The sequence below is a fragment of the Homarus americanus genome, unplaced genomic scaffold (assembly GCF_018991925.1).
Source record: "Homarus americanus isolate GMGI-L3 unplaced genomic scaffold, GMGI_Hamer_2.0 scaffold5686, whole genome shotgun sequence".
In the NCBI taxonomy this organism is placed as follows: Eukaryota; Metazoa; Arthropoda; class Malacostraca; order Decapoda; family Nephropidae; genus Homarus; species Homarus americanus.
In genome coordinates, this window is record NW_024722572.1 from 120,697 (window position 1) to 145,000 (window position 24,304).

The following is a 24,304-nucleotide window of genomic DNA, read 5'->3' on the forward strand; positions in this document are numbered from 1 at the left end:
TGATCCGTGTTTATGTAGTGATGAGAGAGAGAGAAAGGGTAAGGGTGAAGGGCTGATCCGTGTTTATGTGGTGATGAGAGAGAGAGAAAAGAAGAGAGAGGAGAGAGGATTTACTAGATTACTAGACCAAATACTATTCAATAATATAATCACAAATAAGGTGATTTACCGACCATATTGTATTACAGGGGATTACATTCTTCTTTTACCCAATATAGGTAGGATTTACCACTAGAAATACGATAGGGGGATTACATGGATTACATCATTTTTAACTATAAGGATTAATTCATGAAATATATATAGAATTATTATTAATAAACGGGATTTACCAGTATAGATTATGTAATGGATTAATTGGGATTAATCAAACCCAAACATTATTTCCTGGGATTAACCACAACACAGCATAGGATTAACCACAACAAACCATGGGATTAACCACAACGAAAAAAGGGATTAACCACAACAAATCATGGGATTAACCACAACAAACCATGGGATTAACCACAGCAAACCATGGGATTAACCACAACAAACCATGGGATTAACCACAACGAAAAGAGGGATTAACCACAACACTCAAAGAGAATTAACTATAACATAATCTCAAAAGGATTACCATTATCACTAGGAATAGGATTTAACATATCACATTATTCCTGGGGGATTACTTGGGGGATTACTTCCTCTTAGAGTCACTAGACAAGGGATTAACCGAGCCAATTATTATTTCCCGGGATTACAGAGCAGCGTCCGTAACGAGATGTGAGGGATTTAGTCAGGCGATTACAGGGTGGACCTAACGAGACGTGGGATTTACTGTTTGCATCCGAGAAAGTGCTGGTGAAAGTTTGGCCACTGGTGAGAGATGACTCAAACCATTACATGACTCACCACATGACTCACCACACCACATGACTCCCCACACGACTCACCACATGACTCACCACATGACTTATCACACCACATGACACGCAACATGATTCCTCACATGACTCACGACATGACTCACCACGCAACATGACTCATCACATGACTCACCACATGACTCGCCACACCACATGAATCACCACATGACTCATCACATGACTCACCACATGACTCACCACATGACTCGCCACACCACATGACTCACCACACGACCAGGCACATGACGCACCGCATAACTCGCCACACGACTCACGACATGACTCGCCACACCACATGACTCATCATGACTCACCCACACCACATGACTCACCGCATGACTCACCCACGACTCACCACATGACACTGCAAGACTCGCCACGTCTCACCACATGACTCCCGACGCGCGCCACATGACTCACCACATGACTCACCACACCACATGACTCCCCACGACGCGCCATGACTCACCACATGACTCACCACACCACAGACTCACCACATGACTCACCACACATGACTCACCACCACATGACTCACCACACCACATGACTCACCACCATGACTCACCCACAGCTCACCACATGACTCACCACACCACATGACTCACCACACCATGACTCACCACATGACTCACCACACCATATGACTCACCACATGACTCACCTTGCCAAAGGGTGTCAGGCCTCATGATGAGTTGGGATCCTCGGCGTCTGTGTCTCAAGGGCGCGCACTCTCCGCCTGAGAATGAGAGAGAGAGAGGAGGAGAGAGAGAGAGAGCACACACACTCACTCCATATGGTGATAGAGACAACAGGTGGTAAAGCTTATTGTTCATGAAGGTATTATGTACAGGTATATGGTCGTCAACAGGTGTGGGAGACTCACCAGGGCGTGCTGCAGGTGTGAGGCTCACCAGGGCGTGTTGCAGGTGTGGGAGAGACTCACCAGGGCGTGCTGCAGGTGTGGGGGATACTCACCAGGGCGTGCTGCAGGTGTGGGGGGACTCCCAGGGCGTGCTGCAGATGTGGGAGACTCACTAGGGCGTACTGCAGTGTGGGGGAGACTCCAGGGCGTGCTGCAGGTGTGGGGGGACTCACCAGGGCGTGCTACAGGTGTGGGGGAGACTCACTGGGGCGTGCTACAGGTGTGGGGGAGACTCACCAGGGCGTGCTGCAGGTGTGGGAGACTCACCAGGGCGTGCTACAGGTGTGGGGGGAGACTCACCAGGGCGTGCTACAGGTGTGGAGACTCTCAGGGCGTGCTGGGTGTGGGGGAGCTCACCAGGGCGTGCTACAGGTGTGGGGAGACTCACCAGGGCGTGCTGCAGGTGTGTAACAACAGGTGTGGAGAATCACCGGGTGTGTTGCAGGTGTGTGGGGAGACTCACCAGGGCGTGCTGCAGGTGTGTAACAACAGGTGTGGGGAGACTCACCAGGGTGTGTTGCAGGAGTGTAACAACAGGTGGGGGGAGACTCACCAGGGCGTGCTACAGGTGTGGGGGAGACTCACAGGGCGTGCTACAGGTGTGGGGGAGACTCAGGCGTGCCAGGTGTGGGGGAGACTCACCAGGGCGTGCTACATGTGTGGGGGAGACTCACCAGGGCGTGCTACAGGTGTGGGGAGACTCACCAGGGCGTGCTACAGGTGTGGGGGGAGACTCACTAGGGCAAACAGGTGGGGGGAGACTCACCAGGGCGTGCTACAGGTGTGGGGGAGACTCACCAGGGTGCTACATGTGTGGGGGAGACTCACCAGGGTGCTACAGGTGTGGGGGAGACTCACCAGGGCGTGCTACAGGTGTGGGGGAGACTCACCAGGGCGTGCTACAGGTGTGGGGGAGACTCACTATAGCGTGCTACAGGTGTGACTCACCAGGCGTGCTACATGTGGGGAGACTCACCAGGGCGTGCTACAGGTGTGGGGGGGACTCACCAGGCGTGCTACAGGTGTGGGGAGACTCACCAGGGCGTGCTACAGGTGTGGGGGGAGACTCACTATAGCGTGCTACAGGTGTGGAGACTCACCAGGGCGTGCTACAGGTGTGGGGAGACTCACCAGGGCGTGCTACAGGTGTGGGGAGACTCACCAGGGCGTGCTGCAGGTGGCGGAGACTCACCAGGGCGTGCTACAGTGTGGGGGACTCACCAGGCGTGCTGCAGGTGTGTGGGAGACTCACCAGGGCGTGCTACAGGTGTGGGGAGACTCACCAGGGCGTGCTGCAGGTGTGGGGAGACTCACCAGGGCGTGCACAGGTGTGGGGGAGACTCACCAGGGCGTGCTGCAGGTGTGGGGGGAGACTCACCAGGGCGTGCTACAGGTGTGGGGGAGACTCACCAGGGCGTGCTACAGGTGTGGGGGAGACTCACCAGGGCGTGCTACAGGTGTGTGGGGAGACTCACCAGGGCGTGCTACAGGTGTGGGGGAGACTCACCAGGGCGTGCTGCAGGTGTGGGGGAGACTCACCAAGGGCGTGCTACAGGTGTGGGGGAGACTCACCAGGGCGGCTGCAGGTGTGGGGAGACTCACCAGGGCGTGCTACAGGTGTGGGGAGCTCACCAGGCGTGCTACAGGTGTGGGGGAGACTCACCAGGGCGTGCTGCAGGTGTGGGGAGACTCACCAGGCGGTGCTGCAGGTGTGTGGGGAGACTCACCAGGGCGTGCTGCAGGTGTGGGGGAGACTCACCAGGCGTGCTACAGGTGTGGGGAGACTCACCAGGCATGCTACAGGTGGGGGAGACTCACCAGGGCGTGCTACAGGTGTGGGGAGATCACCAGGGCGTGCTACAGGTGTGGGGGAGACTCACCAGGGCGTGCTGCAGGTGTGTGGGGAGACTCACCAGGGCGTGCTGCAGGTGTGGGGGAGACTCACCAGGGCGTGCTACAGGTGGGGGAGACTCACCAGGGCGTGCTGCAGGTGTGGGTGAGGGTCAGGTACCGCACACCCAGGTCTCTCTCAACGCCCGCAGTACCCGAGGGAGTTCTGTATGGCGTGACCTCCTCAACACCGATCAGGCTGGCGATGCGGCCGTTCTTGAAGGCTTCCTCCACCTCTGACACAAACACCACAAACACTCCTTAGCTCTCTCACAAACACCTCCCTTAGTCTCTCTCACAAACACCACAAACACCTCCCTTAGTCTCTCTACAAACACCACAAACACCTTCTTAGTCTCTCTCACAAACACCACAAACACTTCCTTAGTCTCTCACACAAACACCACAAACACCTCCCTTAGTCTTCCTCACAAACACCTTCCTCACACAAACACCTCCCTGACACAAACACCTCCCTGACACAAACACCCCCTGACACAAACACCTTCCTCACACAAACACCTCACACAAACACCTCCCTGACACAAACACCTCCTGACACAAACACCTCCCTGACACAAACACCTCCTGACACAAACACCTCCTGACACAAACAACTCCCTGACACAAACACCTCCCTGACACAAATACCTCCTGACACAAACACCTCCCTGACACAAACAACTCCTGACACAAACAACTCCCTGACACAAACACCTCCCTGACACAAACACCTCTGACACAAACACCTCCTGACACAAACAACCCCTGACACAAACACCTCCCTGACACAAACACCTCCCTGACACAAACACCTCCTCCCTGACACAAACAACTCCCCTGACACAAACACCTCCCTGACACAAACACCTCCTGACACAAACACCTCGACACAAACACCTCCCTGACACAAACACCTCCTGACACAAACAACCCCTGACACAAACACCCCTGACACAAACACCTCCCTGACACAAACACTCCCCTGACACAAACACCCCCTGACACAAACACCTCCCTGACACAAACACCTCCTGACACAAACAACTCCTGACACAAACAACTCCCTGACACAAACACCTCCTGACACAAACACCTCCCTGACACAAACACCTCCTGACACAAACACCTCCCCTGAACAAACAACTCCCTGACACAAACACCTCCCTGACACAAATACCTCCTGACACAAACACCTCCCTGACACAAACAACTCCCTGACACAAACACCTCCCTGACACAAACACCTCCCCTGACAACAACTCCTGACACAAACACCTCCCTGACACAAACACCTCCTGACACAAACACTCTGACACAAACACCTCCCTGACACAAACACCTCCCCTGACACAAACAACTCCCTGACACAAACACCTCCCTGACACAAACACCTCCCTGACACAACACCTCCCTGACACAAACACCTCCCCACACAAACACCTCCCTGACACAAACACCTCCCTGACACAAACAACCCCTGACACAAACAACTCCTGACACAAACACCTCCCTGACACAAACATCTCCCTGACACAAACAACTCCCTGACTCCCTGACAATGTTCCTCTGTGGTAATGTTTGTGCAGGAGGGAAGAGAGGGGGGGAGAGGGGGAGGAGGGGGGAGAAGGAGGGGAGAGAGGAAGGGAGAGGGAGGAGAGAGGAAGGGAGAGGGAGGGAGACAGAGGAAGGGAGGGAGGGAAGAGAGGGAGAGGGTGGATTGTGGTGGGGGGAGGAAGGTAGGGCTGTGGAGGAGAGGGAAGGAGGGAGGGAGGGGCAGGGGAGGAGGGAGGGAGGGAGGGGCAGGTAGGGGAGGAGGGAAGGGTGCAAGGAGAGAGGAAGGGAGGGAGGAGGAGGGAGGAGAGAGAAGGGAGGAGGAAGTATAATATCAGGGCACTAAGATCTCCCTCACAACTTATGGTCACTTGCCTGTTTCTAGAGCGTGGAGAATGTGTGTAAGTAAATGACTGTACGTACACACACACACACACACACACACACACACAACACACTTATTACTGTTGGCTGAATATTGAGTTTTAAGTTATGTGTACCTAACCCAACCTAACCTAACATAACCAAACCTAACCTAACCTAACCCAACCAAACCTAACATAACCAAACCTAACCTAACCTAACCTAACCCAACCAAACCTAACATAACCCAACCAACCCAACCAACCAACCTAACCCAACTAACCTAACTCAATCCTAACCTAACCTAACCTAACCTCGTTCCTCAGTCAGATTGACATTTTCAAATGAGTTAAACCAAAGATTAATGATTTTTTTTCCACCTCCGCTGAATTAGTTAGTTGACCTTTTGACCTATGCTGACCTTCCTCCCCCCCTCCCAGTGACAAAGTTAGTTGACCTTTTGACCTATGCTAACCTCCCTCCCCCCCTCCCCTCCCAGTGACTCGGCGAAACGATCTAAAAACCACTGTTAATTTTATTCTTGATTGACTTTTGACCATCGTTAACCTGCATAGTTGACCCATGACTCGATGATGACCCATGACCAGGACGACCCATGACTCCAGTTGAACTATGACTCGATGAAGACCCATGATCCCAGATGACCTATGACCCCAGATGACCCATGACCCCAGATGACCTATGACCCAGACGACCATGACCCCAGATGACCCATGACCCCAGATGACCCATGACCTCAGAGGACCAATGACCCCAGATGACCCATGACCCCAGATGACCCATGACCCAGATGACCCATGACCCCAGATGACCCATGACCCCAGATGACCTATGACCCCAGATGACCCATGACCAAGATGACCCATGACCGGACTCACCGTGGGCGGAGGTAGCGAGGCGAAGATCGTCTGGGACTGGTCGATGAGTCTCTTGATGAGGTCAATCTGTTCTATGGTGAGCTGAACCGCGTTGAGCCTCTGAGACTCACAGGCACGTAGGATACCCAGAACTGTGGGGGGGGAGGGTACAGTTAGTGGCACCAGGGCACGTAGGATACCCAGAACTGTGGGGAGGAGGGAGTAGTTAGTGGCACCAGGGCACGTGGGATACCCAGAACTGTGGGGAGGAGGGTATAGTTAGTGGCACCAGGGCACGTGGGATACCCAGAACTGTGGGGGAGGAGGGTATAGTTAGTGGCACCAGGGCACGTAGGGATACCCAGAACTGTGGGGGAGGAGGGTACAGTTAGTGGCACCAGGGCACGTAGGATACCCAGAACTGTGGGGGAGGAGGTACAGTTAGTGGCACCAGGGCACGTAGGATACCTGAACTGTGGGGAGGATAGTATAGTAGGCACCAGGGCACGTAGGATACCCAGAACTGTGGGGAGGGAGGGTATAGTTAGTGGCACCAGGGCACGTAGGATACCCAGAACTGTGGGGGAGGAGGTACAGTTAGTACCAGGGCACGTAGGATACCCAGAACTGTGGGGGGAGGAGGGTATAGTTAGTGGCACCAGGGCACGTAGGATACCCAGAACTGTGGGAGGAGGGTATAGTTAGTGGCACCAGGGCACGTAGGATACCCAGAACTGTGGGGGAGGAGGGTATAGTTAGTGGCACCAGGGCACGTAGGATACCCAGAACTGTGGGGAGGAGGTAGTTAGTGGCACCAGGCACGTAGGATACCCAGAACTGTGGGGGAGGAGGGTACAGTTAGTGGCACCAGGGCACGGGATACCAGAACTGTGGGGGAGGGAGGTACAGTTAGTGGCACCAGGGCATGTAGGATACCCAGAACTGTGGGGGGAGGAGGGTACAGAGGCACCAGGGCACGTAGGATACCCAGAACTGGGAGGGAGGGTATAGCAGTGGCACCAGGGCACAGGATACCCAGAACTGTGGGGGGAGGAGGGTACAGTTAGTGGCACCAGGGCACGTAGGATACCCAGAACTGTGGGGAGGAGAGGTACAGTTAGTGGCACCAGGGCCCGTAGGATACCCAGAATGGGGGGAGGAGGGCATGTTAGTGGCACCAGGGCCCGTAGGATACCCAGAACTGTGGGGAGGAGGGTACAGTTAGTGGCACCAGGGCACGTAGGATACCCAGAACTGGGGGAGGAGGGTACAGTAGTGGCACCAGGCCTGTAGGATACCCAGAACTGTGGGGGAGGAGGGTATAGTTAGTGGCACCAGGGCACGAGATACCCAGAACTGTGGGGGGAGAGGGTATGTTAGTGGCACCAGGCCTGTAGGATACCCTGAACTGTGGGGAGGAGGTATAGTTGTGCACCAGGGCACGCAGGATACCCAGAACTGTGGGAGGAGGAGGGTACAGTAGGCACCAGGGCACGGGATACCCAGAACTGTGGGGGAGGAGGCAGTAGTGGCACCAGGGCACGTAGGATACCCAGAACTGTGGGGAGGAGGGTAGTAGGCACCAGGGCACGTGGGATACCCGAACTGGGGAGGAGGAGGGTACAGTTAGGCACCAGGGCACGTAGGATACCAGAACTGTGGGGGAGGAGGTTAGTGGCACCAGGGCACGTAGGATACCCAGAACTGTGGGAGGAGGAGGGTATAGTTAGTGGCACCAGGGCACGGGATACCCAGAACTGTGGGGAGGAGGTATAGTTAGTGGCACCAGGGCACGTAGGATACCAGAACTGTGGGGGAGGGGGAGTTTGTGATTCACACCTCACACACACACACACACACACACACACACACTCTCTCTCTCTCTCTCTCTCTCTCTCCTCCCCCTCCCTGGCGAGTCTGTCAGCCCCCCCTCTTCAAGACACACACACAATGGCTGTCATTCTTTTGTCTCTAAGAACGACAGCATGTCATTCTTATCTCTGTTCCGTCGTGTCTCTCTCTCTCTCTCTCTCTCTCTCTCTCTCTCCATCACTCGTCATTAGTAAGGCAGGTACAGTCTCACCCAACTACTCCATTATTCACCGTAAGATTAATTCTAAGGTAAAACATTAAGGCAAGACTTATGACCTACTGAGAAATATTGTCTTCCTCGTAAATCTTCCTTATGTCTCACCATCAAGTCTCTCTCTCCATAATGTCTTACTTATTTTAATATTTACAGGAGAATATTTTTTTTGTCTTATATTCCTGTATGTATTTATTTTATTTATATATTTTTTAATTTTTCTATATTTTTATTGATCGTTTAGTCCATAAATTCGTTTATTATCTATATTTATTTATTTCTTTACTTTATAAACATTAATTGTAGATGAAAGTATATTATTATTATTATTATTATTATTATTATTATTATTATTATTATTATTATTATTATTATTATTATTATTATTATTATTATTATTATTATTATTATTTATTATTATTATTATTATTATTATTATTATTATTATTATTATTATTATTATTATTATTATTATTATTATTATTATTATTATTATTTTTATTATTATTATTATTATTATTATTATTATTATTATTATTATTTTATTATTATTATTATTATTATTATTATTATTATTATTATTATTATTATTATTATTATTATTATTATTATTATTATTATTATTATTATTATTATTATTATTATTATTATTATTATTATTATTATTATTTTATTTATTATTATTATTATTATTATTATTATTATTATTATTATTATTATTATTATTATTATTATTATTATTATTATTATTATTATTATTATTATTATTATTTATTACCTTAACACTCACCTGGGCAGGACCACACATCACCTGGGCAGGACCACACACTCACCTGGGCAGGACCACACACCTCACCTGGGCAGGACCACACACTCACCTGGGCAGGACCACACATTCCCTGGGCAGGACCACACACTCACCTGAGCAGGACCACACCTCCCCTGGGCAGGACCACCTCACTGGGCGGGACCTCACCTGGGCAGGACCACACACTCCCCTGGGCAGGGGCCACACTCCCTGGGCAGGACCACACACTCACCTGGGCAGGACCACACACTCACCTGGGCAGGACCACACACTCACCTGGGCACCCCATGCCCTCCTTCAGTCTGGGCAGGTCAGTATGGGACCAAGAGGACCTGGACCACGGACAAGTTTCTTCAGCTCGGCCGTGAAGTTGAAACTGTGAAGTTTATTGTGCATAAACTTCCTGATGTTCACAGCAGGTCGTTGTGTCTGCCGGAGGAAGGTGTGTGTGTTAGTCTCTCTCTCTACGGCAGGTCGTTGTGTCTGCCGGAGGAAGGTGTGTGTGTTAGTCTCTCTCTACGGCAGGTCGTTGTGTCTGGAGGAAGGTGTGTGTTAAATAAAGGTTCCAATACCCCCTCTCCCCTCCCCCGCCCTCATTAAAACTCCCCCAAATCTCTAGTCTTCCACCTATTTTTCCCCGGTTCAGAACCCTCCCCTCCCCTACCTCGGTCCACTACTTCCTGAATTCATTAGTTCTAGTGTTTGGTTTAACCCTCCCCTCCCCCTCTGTGAAGGAGTCCTCTGGTGGATAATCTATAGCACTGGTTTAAGTTCTTGGTTTACATTATTTTCGGGTGGGGGGCAGGAGAGTGGGGTAGGGAGTGTATACTCGTTAAAAAATTTTTGGGTCCGTATAAATTGTTAATTGACGTGATTTTGTTTAGGATGAGTTTGTTGTTTTCTGTATCTTGTTTATTTATTTTCTTCTGTAATTCTCGGTTTTATTATCTCTTATCAGTTATCTATATGTCTCTCTCTCTCTCTTCTTCTCTCTCTCTCTCTCTCTTTTTTATTTTTTGCATTTTTGTGCCCACAGGAAAATTAATTTGTCTTTCATTACTAAATTTGAATGGACGATGGTAATTAAAAACAGAGAAAAGAAGCTCTCATAACCAGAGCTAGAGACTCGAGCAGAGAGAACTATTCTCGGGAAAAACAGAGAGGAGAGAGAGAGAGAGACCTCCTACCTCCTCATCTCCATAACCAAAGCTAAGAGACTGTATCGAACAGGAGAGATACATTATTCTCGTGGGAAAAACAGAGAGAGAGAGAGAAAGAGAGAGGGAGAGAGAGAGACTATACCTCTCTCCTCCTATAAACTATTCTCAGATCACGAAAAAACGACTCAGTGGATGACTTATGTTCCCAGAGCAGAGATGAAAGAGGGTGAGGGAGGGAGGGAGGGAAGAGGGAAGCGGGGGAGAAGGAGGGAAAGAAGGGAGGGAAGGGGAAGAGGAGAAGGGAGAAGAAGAGAGGGAAAGAAGGAGAAGGAATGTAACAGAACAAATTTGACCCAAATACGAATTACATTTTATATATTTTTAGCAATAGAAAGACATTATCCCTGTCTGTCTGTCTTGCTGTGTGTGTGTCTGTCTGTCTGTCTGTCTGTGTCTGTGTCTGTCTGTCTGTTTTTCCTACTTTCCGAGATATGTAAATACAATTACACACACACACACACACACACACACACACACACACACACACACACACGTATATTGTCAGCTGTTGTTTATGTAAATGTTAATTAGATATTTCTTATATTCACCAAGAAAGTTAACATGAGTGTTGTTCTATAATATTGAGAGAAATTATTCGTAAAATGTGGTTTTTTTTTCTCATGTCAACAACAGCTGACGTAATTACTCGGTGAAGCAGGTAAACAAACTGTGACGTCATCACTGAGTGTCATCAAGTCCTGACGTCACTCTTCTATTCAAAGTGTAAACAAATCCTGAATCCCTTCCACCAATCAAAACATAAATAAACCATGACGTCACCCTTGCAAAACCATGACATCGCAGTCCCTTCCACCAATCAAAACATAAATAAACCATGACGTCACCCTTAAAAACCGTGACATCACAGCATTACGTCACTAACCCGTCAAAGAGCGGCGTCTCTCTGAGTAGCGTCTTGGCCGACTCTAGACGTTGGTGGAGAGACGCCCCTGGGTCGACCCGTAGAGCGAGAGGCACGCCCACGCCCACCAGCCACGGCCGCCAGCACCAATACCACACACCCACACCTTGTCCTCGCCCCTAGCCCGTCCTCTGAAGGGTAGAACAGAGAAACTGGGACGAATGATGGGAAATGGAAGAAAATGGGAAATGGAGAGATGGAAATGGAGAAGATGGGAAATGGAGGAATATGGGGAAATGGAGAGAAAATGGATAATTGAATTCTAAGGTAATTTTAATTATCCATAAACATCACCACGTAACTCTCACACACACACACTCACACACACACACACACACACACACACACACACACACAGACAGAAAATAAATTAAAATTAGTGGGAACGTTTTAGCAAATGTTTAATAAGACACATGAAGGAGACCAGACGGAAATAGACAGAAATAGACAGAGAAATAGACAGACAGAAATAGACAGACGAAATAGACAGACAGAAATAGATAAAATACAGACAGAAATAGACAGAAAATAGACAGGGGAAATTGACAGATAAAATAGACAGATATGAGGAAATGGTGAGAGTAAATGTTATCATGGAGGAAAGATAGCAAGGAGGAGGGAGAGGGTGAGGGAGGGAAGACAGACAGACAGACAGACAGAACAGACAGACAGGACAGACAGACAGACAGGACAGGAGATACAGTGATAATTACCAGAGAAATAAACTATTTATTTTCTTTATCTTCTAACATGTAATTATTATTTTTTTTTTTGTGGAAATTAATCAACACAAAAATTATCGCGTTCATTAATAATTATATTGTGGCATAACATTGTCTTCACCATTGTTTACATTATTCCGTTTTCTATGAATTTGTTTACAGTTTTTTACGTTTTCTATGAAGGATATTGTTTACAAATAGGTTCAGATAGACAGACATAGACAGAGGAAGAGGAAGAAAGAGAACTAGACGAATAATACAGACAGACAGACAGAAAGGAGAAAGAAAAATGAGAGATGATAATAAAATAATAAGAAAAGGAGAAGAATAAGAGACAGAAAAAAAATAAAGAGAGGAGCAGAAGAATGAGAGAATAAAGGAAAAATAGAATGATAATAAAGAAGGAAAAGAAAAAGACGAGGAAGAGAGAAACCCGAAAATATAAGATACAAAAAGGAAATGCATAACGATGGGCGTGCAGGAGATGATACCGTGGGGGGGGACAAGGGCTATTATGGGCTGAGGTGAGGTGAGGTGACAGTGAGGTGACAGAGAGGCAACTTATGGAGGAGAGATCATCACCTGAGAGAGAAAGGGTGAGAATGTGAGGGTGAGAATGTGAGGGTGAGAATGTGAGGGTGAGAGAATGAGGGTGGAGAATGAGGAAGAGAATGTGAGGGTGGAGAATGAGAGAATGTGGGAGGGGGGAATGTGAGGGTGAGAATGTGAGGGAGAGAATGTGAGGGTGAGAGAATGTGAGGGTGAGAGAATGTGAGGGTGAGAATGTGAGGGAGAGAATGTGAGGGTGGGAATGTGATGGAGAGAATGTGAAGTGAGAATCTAATTAGATATATATATTTTATCTTGCATATATAAATACATTTATTTCTTGCTTAAACTAACCTAACCTAACCTAACCTAACCCAACCCTGATTATGAAGTCGTTGCATCACACACACACGGAATAAATGATAATTATCCCGTGATTTACGTTAATGAGACAGTGAAGAGCTAATTAACGAGTCAATTACTGAAGGAAGAGAGAGAATTGGTAATTACGCCAATCACAGAAGAGCGAGAGGAGGGAAAAAAATATATCATGGTTAAAAATAATGCTGAAAATATTTCCCTGGAGACGATAAGGTTGATAACTGTGTGACTGAGGAGGGAGAAATGACACCTACTGAACACCGGGTCTGAGATGTACGTAATTAAAGTGTCAATTAAGGAGGCGAAAATGTATAAGGAGCCAATCAAAATGCTGGAAATTCTTGACAGGTCGGGAAGAACCAATGAAAATGCTTCAAAACGTGTGATAGTTGGGATAGCCAATGAAAATGCTTGAAAAAAACTCATGGTTTTTGGAAAAGCCAATGAAAGTACTCCAAAAATTCATGTCAGTTGCAATAGCCAATCAAAATGCTAAAACTCACGACAGATGGAATAGCCAATCAAAATGCTGGAAATTCGTGGTAGCCAGGAGTAGCCAATAAGAAATTCAAGAAATCTCACGGCAGCTGAGGCAGAGCCAATTAAAACTGTGGAAGATTTCAGGCAGCTGTGAACAACCAATCGTAAAATTGTAAAGTTGAATGTAAGGAATAGCCAATCGAAATACTGAGAATTTGAGGACCACTGGCAAGAACCAATCACAATGCCGGAAACTCGAGACAGCCGTGGAATAGCCAATCAAAATACAGGAAACACGTGACAGCTGGAGAGAGATTCGATGTTTTTTTTCCCGTTTCTTTCACATATTTATCAATTTACCTCATTATTCATTTATTAACTTACTCATTCATTTAAATTTATCTGTATAATTTCTTTCTATTTTTATTAATTTATTCCACATTCTTAAATCATTGCGGTGTTTTATTTACTGTTTGTTTTGGTGTTTTTAAAAGAACTCGACTTCCTTGCCAATAATTTTAGCCCCCTGTAAGGTTGAATGGGGTTCCAATTATCAAATATTTAAGGAGTGGGGAGAGAGAGGGAGGGAAAGAGGGAGAGAGAGGGAGGGAAAGAGAGGGAGAGGGAGAGAGAGGGAGGGAAAGAGGGAGGGAAAGAGAGGGAGAGGGAAGGAGAGGGGAAGAGAGGGAGAGAGTTGTTGGCAAGGTGTAAGGTCTAATGAGGTTCCAATTATCAAATATTTGAGGAGGGAGAGAGTGAGAGGGAGGGAGGGAGAAGAGGGAGGGAGGGAAAGAGAGGGAGGGAAAAAGGGGGCAAGAAGAAAGAGTGAGAGGGAGGGAGGGGGGAGAGGAAAGAAGAGTTTTGAAAGGTGTCTTAATTCAGATTTTGCTTATAATTAAAGTTGTTTTATTTTTGACCACTCGTTTTAAACCCAATCATATTAAACCAAAGAAATGTTTTATTTTTTTGGTTTTATTTCCTTATTTTTTCATTCACTAAACCATATTATCGCTTCCTTATTTTACCTTATCATTAGTTTATTATTATTACAGTTATTATCATGTTATCTTTTACGTCTCTTATCTTGGTAATGTAAGAATGTTATCTAAACTACGACACAACGGTGGATTCTAAAAGGTTCTTAAGTTCAATTGAATTCTTAACTTAGGTTCTAACTAACATTATAAATATCTCCAGTTAAGGCTGACATATAGTGTAGTGAAGATCCCGGAATTTGAGAGGCTGGGTTGGCACGTCCCAATACCTCACAGGAAATTGTCGAGAGGAGGGGAAAGTGGTTGCCGTGTTCTCTCTCTCTCTCTCTCTCGCTATTCGTTTTCGTTCACTTTTCTTCTGTTTCCGGTCTTTCCATATATATATTACCCTTTGTTATTGCTGTTTATCTTCTCTCTTCTCTTCTCTTCTCTCTTCACTTTTCTATTCTCTTCTCTCTCTCTTTGCTGTTTTATTCTGCCTTATTACTGCTTCTTATTTTCTCGTCTTTCTCTCTTATTTCATTCTACTGTTTATCTTTATTTAATCTCTTCTTCTCCTCCGTTTTCCTTTTGTTATTGTTATCGTCTTTTGTTTCCCCCCTTTCGTCTTTCGCTTCTTCTTCTTCTTCTTCTTCTTTAGTTCCTTCGTTTGTAATTTATTCCTTGTTTTGGTTTCTTCCCATTTCCCTTCGTTCTTATTTTCGTCTCTTTGTATTCACTTCGTTTCTTTTATTTCCGTCTAATTCGTCTCTCCTTCGTCTATTATCCCATTATTCCTCTCTTCTTTATCACGTGTCATATTTCTCTCTCTCTTTATTATAAATTTCTCCTTATTATCGTTTATTTTTCTTTCTTGTTCTTATCTGTTTTGTTTATCAGGTATTTTCTTTTGTTTTTGTTTTAATCATTTCTGTTTTTCCTATTTTTCTTATTTTCTATTACGTATTTTTTTTATCTTATTCTTTTAATTTCTTCGTTTTAGTTTATTTATTTTTCTATTTATATCCTTCTCTTCCTTCTTTCATGTTGTCTCCTTTTGTTAATTTTGTTAATTTTGTTAATTTTGTTCATGTTAGTTTTCATTATCATAAAACCTCTGTCAACTTTAACCTAGGTCCACTTCCCTTCATGCATGTTTAAGTTATTCCAAGTGACTTAAGCCACTAGGAGGATCATGAGAGAGAGAGAGACCCGTTTTCTCTTTAATTCTGTTTTTCTTTTTGCGGAATTAAAAATAAAATAATGAAAGAAAAATGACTATAAACCTGACGCTGGCAATTATGTCACAGTGTGTGGGGACTTGTGTAGAAACGAGAACAATGCAGAATGAAATAAGGTGTTACACTGTGAATGTTAAGTTACCCCTTGAGAGAGATGTCACCTGTCCACGTTTTCTTTCGTACACAATTACTGGAATCTGTATGGAATAAAAGCCACCAAAGTAACGTTGCAAAAACCCCCTTCTGGTAACTTTACAGCTGGACGGAGTTTCTAAAAGCCTGAATCTGAAGCAGAATATGAACGTGCAGAGTTTTGTAAAATGGTTAAGTCACCGCCTATATATAAAATCGATTTCTTTGTTATAAAAAACGGGAAATTTTAGATAATATCTTAACTAAATTGATACTTCACCTAGTTAATATTTGTACTGTTAAATAATAAGACTAACATGTGTTAACCTAACCTAATATAGTCTAAACTAACCTAAAATAATCTTGCCAAACCAAACGTAACCTAACCAAACCCAACCCAAATTAAATTAACCTAATCTAACCAAACATAACTTAACCTGACCAAGCCTTCGCGACCATAGAATAGTTTAGAGGGTTAAATTAGGGTAAATTAGGTCAAATCAGTCCATCTTTACCAAATAATTCAATCACACCCAGGAGCTTCTCACTTAACCACCACAACTACTACAATACACTACAGTACCTTATGTGAATTCCCATTTCCATCCCTTCCTCAATATTTAAGTTACCCCTTCACTATAATAACACGTTTTCTCTTCCCATAACAAGTAGATGGTATGCAGGATAAAAATACCAGAATGAACCCCTGTATTACACCAGCTGGTTTCGGTAATTGCTCCTCTGGTGGGGGCTTCCTCTACACTGTGTACAATGAGAAACCCCAGCACGTAGCGCCCTAGAGAAATACATTCATTATTCCATGGGAAGTTTCTTAGGGGTAACGCTCGCATCTCTAGTTATAAAGGGCAACTGTCGCACACTCAGGCTAATTGAGACGTTGCCCGTTTTCTTTGGCAAAGGGATATTTTTTGTTATCCGAACAGAAGCAGCAGACCAGAAGTTATGTTACAGCCTGGATGAGATGTCGACTGTCCTTCTCTCTCCTTAGGTCGGCTTTGCTCTGCCTCAGGGGAACGAGAGCATCGGCCCCAAAGCCGACAACAGTTGCAGATATTGACTATGAGGCAACACTAACAGTCACTGAATGCCGCATAGATCTGTGGCTCAACTAACTCAACACAGCTAGGATGGCTACTTATGTATTAGGATATTTAATATTAAGGTAATAAAATGGCGGCGAGGGTGTGGCTATTGGGGGAGGCAGGAGGCCACGTTATAAAAAAGTAGTGTAAGTAGTAGTGTGTGTGTGTGTAAGCATGTATATATATTTAAGTAATCAAATATACGTACACACAGTATCAATGATTTCAACTCATCTACGTTAAATCACCACCACCACCACCACCACCACCACCACCGTCACCACCACCACCACCACCACCACCACCACCACCACCACAGAGAATAAGCGACCAAAACACAAAAACAAAATAATAAAAAATAATAATCACAAAATATATCATGTTAAAAATAACTCGAAAATAACAGCGCTTGATGTTATTCAGGAAAAAACTTCTATTATATTTCAGCGCCATTGTTATGCGATATGGGGGCGTTTAATTTTTATTCTAAATCAATACACCGAATTGAAACGACCCTGGCCAATATTTTTTTAATTTTTTGTACGTAAATATTGTTCCAGTGTTTTGGTGTTTTTAGAAGAGTGTAAATTATTCCGATAAATAGATTTTAAAATGTTTCTTTACGAGTTCATTGTGTTGTAAAGTCTTTTAAAAAATATTAAAAAAAATATCATAGATTTATCTTTGTCTTATTTGGAGTTTTGCTGAAAGAATATATATATATATATATATATTTTCTTTTTAGGAGAGTTCAATCATTCATATGAAATATTAACATAAATGGAAAAGATATTCGGCTTTGTATAATATATTCGTGGTGTCCAGTCTTCCATAAGAATATTGGAACGTTATTAAGATGTCAATATTCCCTTCGTCTTCCTAGTTACTCAACGATAAATAATCCTTCCAGTGAACTCCAATATTTCACGCTTAATATTTCCCTTTATAGTCTTCTTAAAGGATAAAAATTAGTATAAACATATTGGAAACTCTATACCAGCTTTAATAATAGGGAAGATGTCTCAATTTGATAGCTCGTGAGATATAAACAAACCCTTTTAATAAGTCAATAATTCGTAAACATTATCGAATTATATCTCAACCATTTCAGTCGATAATGATTTTTTTTAGGGTAATTATCTGCCTGTGGATTTCAACTCACAATTCCAAGAAAAACAAAAATGTGAAACGAACTAATTGGGTTTATTTCGGAAATCCGTCACCTCTGAGCTATTGCAAGTCACCATCAATAGAATTTATCAAGAGTTTACCAGCAAGAGAATTAGTCATTATTATTTTCTCTCGTGATATCGTCGACGTACTTACTCAGGTAGACGTAGTTACTCACCATCACTCCCGTTTCTAAAGGTTCGGTAATCAAAGTACGACACTACGACACACTTAAACTACGACACTACGACACACTCAAACTACGACACTACACCACTCACTCAAACTACGACACTACGACACACTCAAACTACGACACTACACGACTAAGCCAAACTACGACACTACGACACACTGAAATTACGACACTACGACACACTCAAACTACGACACTACGACACACTCAAACTACTCACTACACCACTCACTCAAACTACGACACTACGACACACTCAAACTACTCACTACACCACTCACTCAAACTACGACTCTACGACACACTCAAACTACGACACATAGACGAATTCTGAAGAAAAAACAATCATAAATTCACTTTTATTTTCTCCCCATGACTCGATATCACCAAGTGCGTTTAATTGACCCACTTAAGTTGACACCTAAAAGGGGAATTTTCCAAAGGGACTTACGAAAAGTTTTTTTTTATTCTCGTAACCTGGGAAGAAAATACAGAAGGTTAGGGTAGAGTCTCAGAGCGATTTCGACTTCATTTTGGATATCGTGTTTGTGTTGTAGAGAGAGAGAGAGAGAGAGAGAGAGAGAGATGACACGATGTTCTGTTTACTTTCTCTCTTTCTCTCTCTCTCTCTCTCTCTCTCTCTCTCTCAGGTGAAAATAACACAATACTTCGTTGCAGTCATTGTGTAGTGAGGTGAGGAAGGAGAGGGGGGAGAGGAGGGGGGGTAGAGAGGAAGGAGGAGGAGAATGCTGAGGATAACCTTAATAACAATAACAACAACAACAACAACAACAACAACAATAACAACAACAACAACAACAACAACAACAACAACAACAATAACAACAACAATAACAACAACAATAACAACAACAATAACAACAACAATAACAACAACAATAACAACAACACTAACAACAACAATAACAACAACAACAACAACAACAACAACAACAACAAGAATATAAACAGCCTTGAGAACACACTAGGAGACAGAACACCATCATAAACGACTAATAGCCGCTAATTACTCTCCTTACTGAGTCATTAGTGAAGGAACTGGCACGAGGGGGTGAGGGAGGTGAGCTGCAACCCCCCCACCCCCTCAACCCTTCACCCCTCACATCCACCCCCACTCCCAACCCCTCCCCACCCCTCCCCAGCCCCCTCCCTCCCTCCCTCTCCGCTCCCAGCTCCCCTCCCCAGCTCCCCACCCACTCCCCAGCTCCCCACCCACTCCCCCCACCCCCACTCCCCCACCCCCCACTCCCCAACCCCACTCCCCAACCCCCCACTCCCCAACCCCCACTCCCCCAGCCCCCACTCCCCAGCCCCCCACTCCCAACCTCCCCAACCCCCCTCTCCCCCACACACCAAAAAACATCGAAAAACAAAGGACTTCTCAGAGTTTCAAAACACGACAGTAACTTGGCCAGAAAAAACACACGGCAAACCTCAGGTGATAATGATGTCTTCCGTCAGGTCATTAAGAGGTCAACTGCAGGTCAAAGATGTCATTTTTTTTTTGAGGTCAATGGCTACAGATAGTGGCATCATCATTTTGAGATCATCTGGAGGTTGTGATATCGTTATGATGTCCATTGTGAGATAAGGATGTCAATTGAATGTTTCTGTGTGAGGTCAGTTATACATAGGCAGTGAAGTTATTACACACACACACACACACACAAACACATACACACACACACACACACACACACACACACACACACACACACACACACACAAATACATATATGTGTGTGCGTCTCTCTCTCTATCTCTGTCTCTCTGTCTTCTCACTAAACCCTCACCCTGTCTCCCCTCAGCCCAGGAGTGTCTCAGAACACAGGGTGAGAGAGACTGAGAGAGACAGTGAGACAGTACTCAGAAATGTGTCTCTACACCCCTTAAGCACCTCTCGTGAGCTCCTCCACAGATACTAGAAATGAGAGAGAGAGAGAGAGAGAGAGAGAGAGAAGAGAGAGAGAGAGAGAGAGAGTCCTTTTCACTCAGCTGGGGGTAAAAAGTAAGAGGAGAAAGTGAGAAAGTCCTTGACACTCCGCTAGAGGTAAGAGAGAGAGAGAGTTCTTGACATTAAGCTGGGGATAAAGAGAGAGAGAATCACCTTAGCACTCAGCTGGGGAAAGATTCTAGCGTGAAAAAATATTCTTTGATCCAGAATAAGTTGAGAAGTTTAAAGCTTCGTTGATTTTTGGTGGATATTGTCTGAAAGAGAGAGAGAGAGAGAGACACTCTGCCACAGGGCTGCACAAGTCTGCCACTCACACAGACAGAATGAGGACCGCGAACTTTGAAATTAACTCAAGTTTACCAGAATAAGTTGGAATTTCAGTCTGCCGCCTTAGCCATTTATGACGCCGGGGATGGTGAGGGGAAGGAAAGGAAGGGGGAGGGTAAGTGGGTGGCTGAAGGAGAAGAAGTAAGGGGTGATTGAGGAGAGGAGACAGGGTGTAGGAAGGGGCTGTGGGAGAAGGGAAGGGAATGGGATAAAGGAGAGAGAGAAGATGACAAGGGATTTGGGAGGGAAAAAATAGGAGGCTTGGAAGGGGGAAGGAGGAGGAGGAGGAGAGGGGGCGTATGAATTGAAAGGGGGAAGAGGAGGAGGAGGAGGGTAAAAGAGAGGGGAAAAGAGAGGGAAGGAGGAAAAGTGAGAGGTTTTAGGAGAGGAGAGAATAGGGAAAGAATACATCATTGTACCTATTAGAGGTCATATCCAATGAACCCTTCAACCCAATGACCATGCCGTAAGATTCTTTCACTGGGTCACTCCATATCAACACTCGTCACTGTTTACTACGATCACGGGGAGGTCAACACACATGCATTGATAGGGACGATTCTCTTTCTTTATCTCTCTTTCTCTCTCTTCTTTAACTGTACGTGCGTGCGTGTAAACCTATAAAGACTACACACAAACACAAAAGTCATCAAAATAAACAATTCATAAAGTAAACAACAAACAAACATCACAAACAATAAGATAAGTAAACAAAGAAATTCCTCATGAACAAATCTCTTTCTTTTCTTTCTCACTAAATCCGCTTTGTGTCTCACCCAAAGTGAGAGAGAAGTGAGGAGAGAGAGAGAGAGAGAGAGAGAGAGAGAGAAGAGAGAGAGAGAGAGAGAGAGAAGTGAGGAGAGAAGTGAGGAGAGAGAGAGAAGATGAGGAGAAGAGAAAGGTTTACGGCCTTGAGAGAATTATCAAACCCTCCTAATCTCTTTGTCAAACTCAGCCTTGGAGATGTCACAGCTCACCAATCGCCTTCCCGGTTTGGTTTTATTTGTCTGGTTTATCATTGGTTGGTGGTTTTTAGTCGTTGGTTTGATATAGATTTTGGTGATTTTTATTGTTTTAAGGATTTTTATTTTTTTAATCAAGTAAGGTGGAAAATTTTAGTCCCTTGAGTATGATGATTTAACCTCTTGAGTATGATGATTTAACCCAGGTATGATGATTTAACCTCTTGAGTATGATGACTTAACCTCTTGAGTATGATGTTTAACCCCTGAGTATGATGATTTAACCCTTGAGTATGATGACTTAACCTCTTGAGTATGATGATTTAACCCTTGAGTATGATGATTTAACCTTGAGTATGATGACTTAACCTCTTGAGTATGATGATTTAACCCCTTAGGTATGATGACTTAATCTCTTGAGTGATGATTTAACCTCTTGAGTATGATGATTTAACCCCTTGAGTATGATGATTTAACCCCTTGAGTATGATGACAACCTCTTGAGTATGATGACTTAACCTCTCAAATATATACCCCCCCCCCTCCACCGTGTTTACAGTATAGAACAAAAAACATAAGTTCTTTTTGCTTATAGAACACAGAGAAGAACAAGAGCGCTTCCTTGTGTGTAGTATAGAACAAAAAAATATAGACTGTGTTTGTGTACAGGTCGGAGAGTTCCCCAAGGAGCTATGTCGTGGCTCGCTGGCCTTGTGGGTTCGTGTGCCTGTCATCTTACAAGGAGACAATTTAGAAGTGGCCTGTAGTCTGTAGTCTCAGTAAACAAAGGGAGATATTAAGTTTTCTCACATTCTTCAGCAACAAGAGAATGGAGCAAATTGGCGGGTTTTTTATAGTGGAAATAGTCTTAGGCATGTTATCCTTGTTGTCACCATTTGTTTACGAGTGTGAGGGGATACAGGTGTATTAATATTTTGTTTTTATCTTTGCAGTTCTTTTAATTAATATCAAATTAATTCTTAGAGTAACATAAGAAGGATTTTAATTCGCTATGTTTTATTTTCGGTGTGGAAAGAATTTTTTTTTTACTTTTAAAGTTTATTTGGAGTATAAAGAAAACATTTGAGTTCGTTGTCTCTTTGGGTTTATAAACACGAGATCTTGCTCTGAGTTAGTTATTTATTTATTATTATTATTATTATTAGTAGTAGTAGCAGTAGTAGTACTAGTAGTAGTATATTATTGCCAAAAATATAACACACACACACACAAGCACTACAATTCCGCTTGCCCAAAAAACAGGAGAATATTCCTCTACACTGTTGCAAAATTCTTTACTCTTCTCTTCCAAAATTCTAGCGAAAAGTCACGAACCTTATGTGGTGAATATTTCTCTTAAGTCCAGAAAGTCAGAATTCACTTATATGGTAAACTTAAGGTAAAACAGAATTAAGATATCAGAAAATGGCAGCATAATTACACGGAGACTTTACCTTAACTAGATACCTTCCACACCAGTTAGGAGACAAAATTAACACTGAGACTCTACCTTAACTAGATACCTTCACACCACCAGTTAGGAGACACAATTAACACTGAGACTCTACCTTAACTAGATACCTTAACTTAACACCACCAGTTAGGAGACACAATTAACACTGAGACTCTACCTTAACTAGATACCTTCACTTAACACCACCAGTTAGGAGACACGATCAACACTGAGACTCTACCTTAACTAGATACCTTCACACCACCAGTTAGGAGACAAAATTAACACTGAGACTCTACCTTAACTAGATACCTTCACTTAACACCACCAGTTAGGAGACAAAATTAACACTGAGACTCTACCTTAACTAGATACCTTAACACCACCAGTTAGGAGACACAATTAACACTGAGACTCTACCTTAACTAGATACCTTAACACCACCAGTTAGGAGACACAACACTGAGACTCTACATCAACTAGATACCTTAACACCACCAGTTAGGAGACAAAATTAACACTGAGACTCTACCTTAACTAGATACTTAACACCACCAGTTAGGAGACACAATTACTGAGACTCTACCTTAACTAGATACCTTAACACCACCAGTTAGGAGACAAAATTAACACTGAGACTCTACCTTAACTAGATACCTTAACACCACCAGTTAGAAGACAAAATTTAAATTAATATTTTGTTTATATTTTGACCACCATTTATACTTTCTTGGTAATTTCAAATTATTTATACTTCCATTTCGACCATTTTCCTTATATACTTTGATGGTAGTTTCAAAATATTACCTGAAGTAATAAGATTAAACACGCCAGAAAGTATAACAAAGTATTAATTTATTTACCTACTTTGATAAACATTTAGTAGGATTTATAAGGAGGATTTATATAGAACTATCAACATGACTTAATTGGCCATATTTGTCGTGATGGATGGATGGATGGATGGATGGACAGACGGACGGACGGACGGACGGATGGACGTATGTATGGATGAACGGACGTATGGATGGACGGATGGATAGATAGATGGAGAGGACGCGTCCCTTTAATAAACAATGTCT

At 44.3% G+C, this 24,304-nt stretch overlaps 1 protein-coding gene across 1 annotated transcript in view; it reads right to left on the reverse strand.

Annotated features, from left to right (window-relative positions):
• Window positions 1-9,843: 9,843 nt before the first annotated feature.
• The window catches only part of LOC121862793, a 38,966-nt gene continuing 24,505 nt past the window's right edge, over window positions 9,844-24,304 (reverse strand). Inside the window, exons 4-5 of the mRNA XM_042361104.1 lie at window positions 11,519-11,688; window positions 9,844-9,950 (exon numbers count right to left, since the gene is read on the reverse strand). Coding sequence (XP_042217038.1) covers window positions 11,522-11,688 — 167 coding nt within the window. The 3' untranslated portion in view covers window positions 9,844-9,950; window positions 11,519-11,521. The remainder of the gene's footprint in view (window positions 9,951-11,518; window positions 11,689-24,304) is intronic.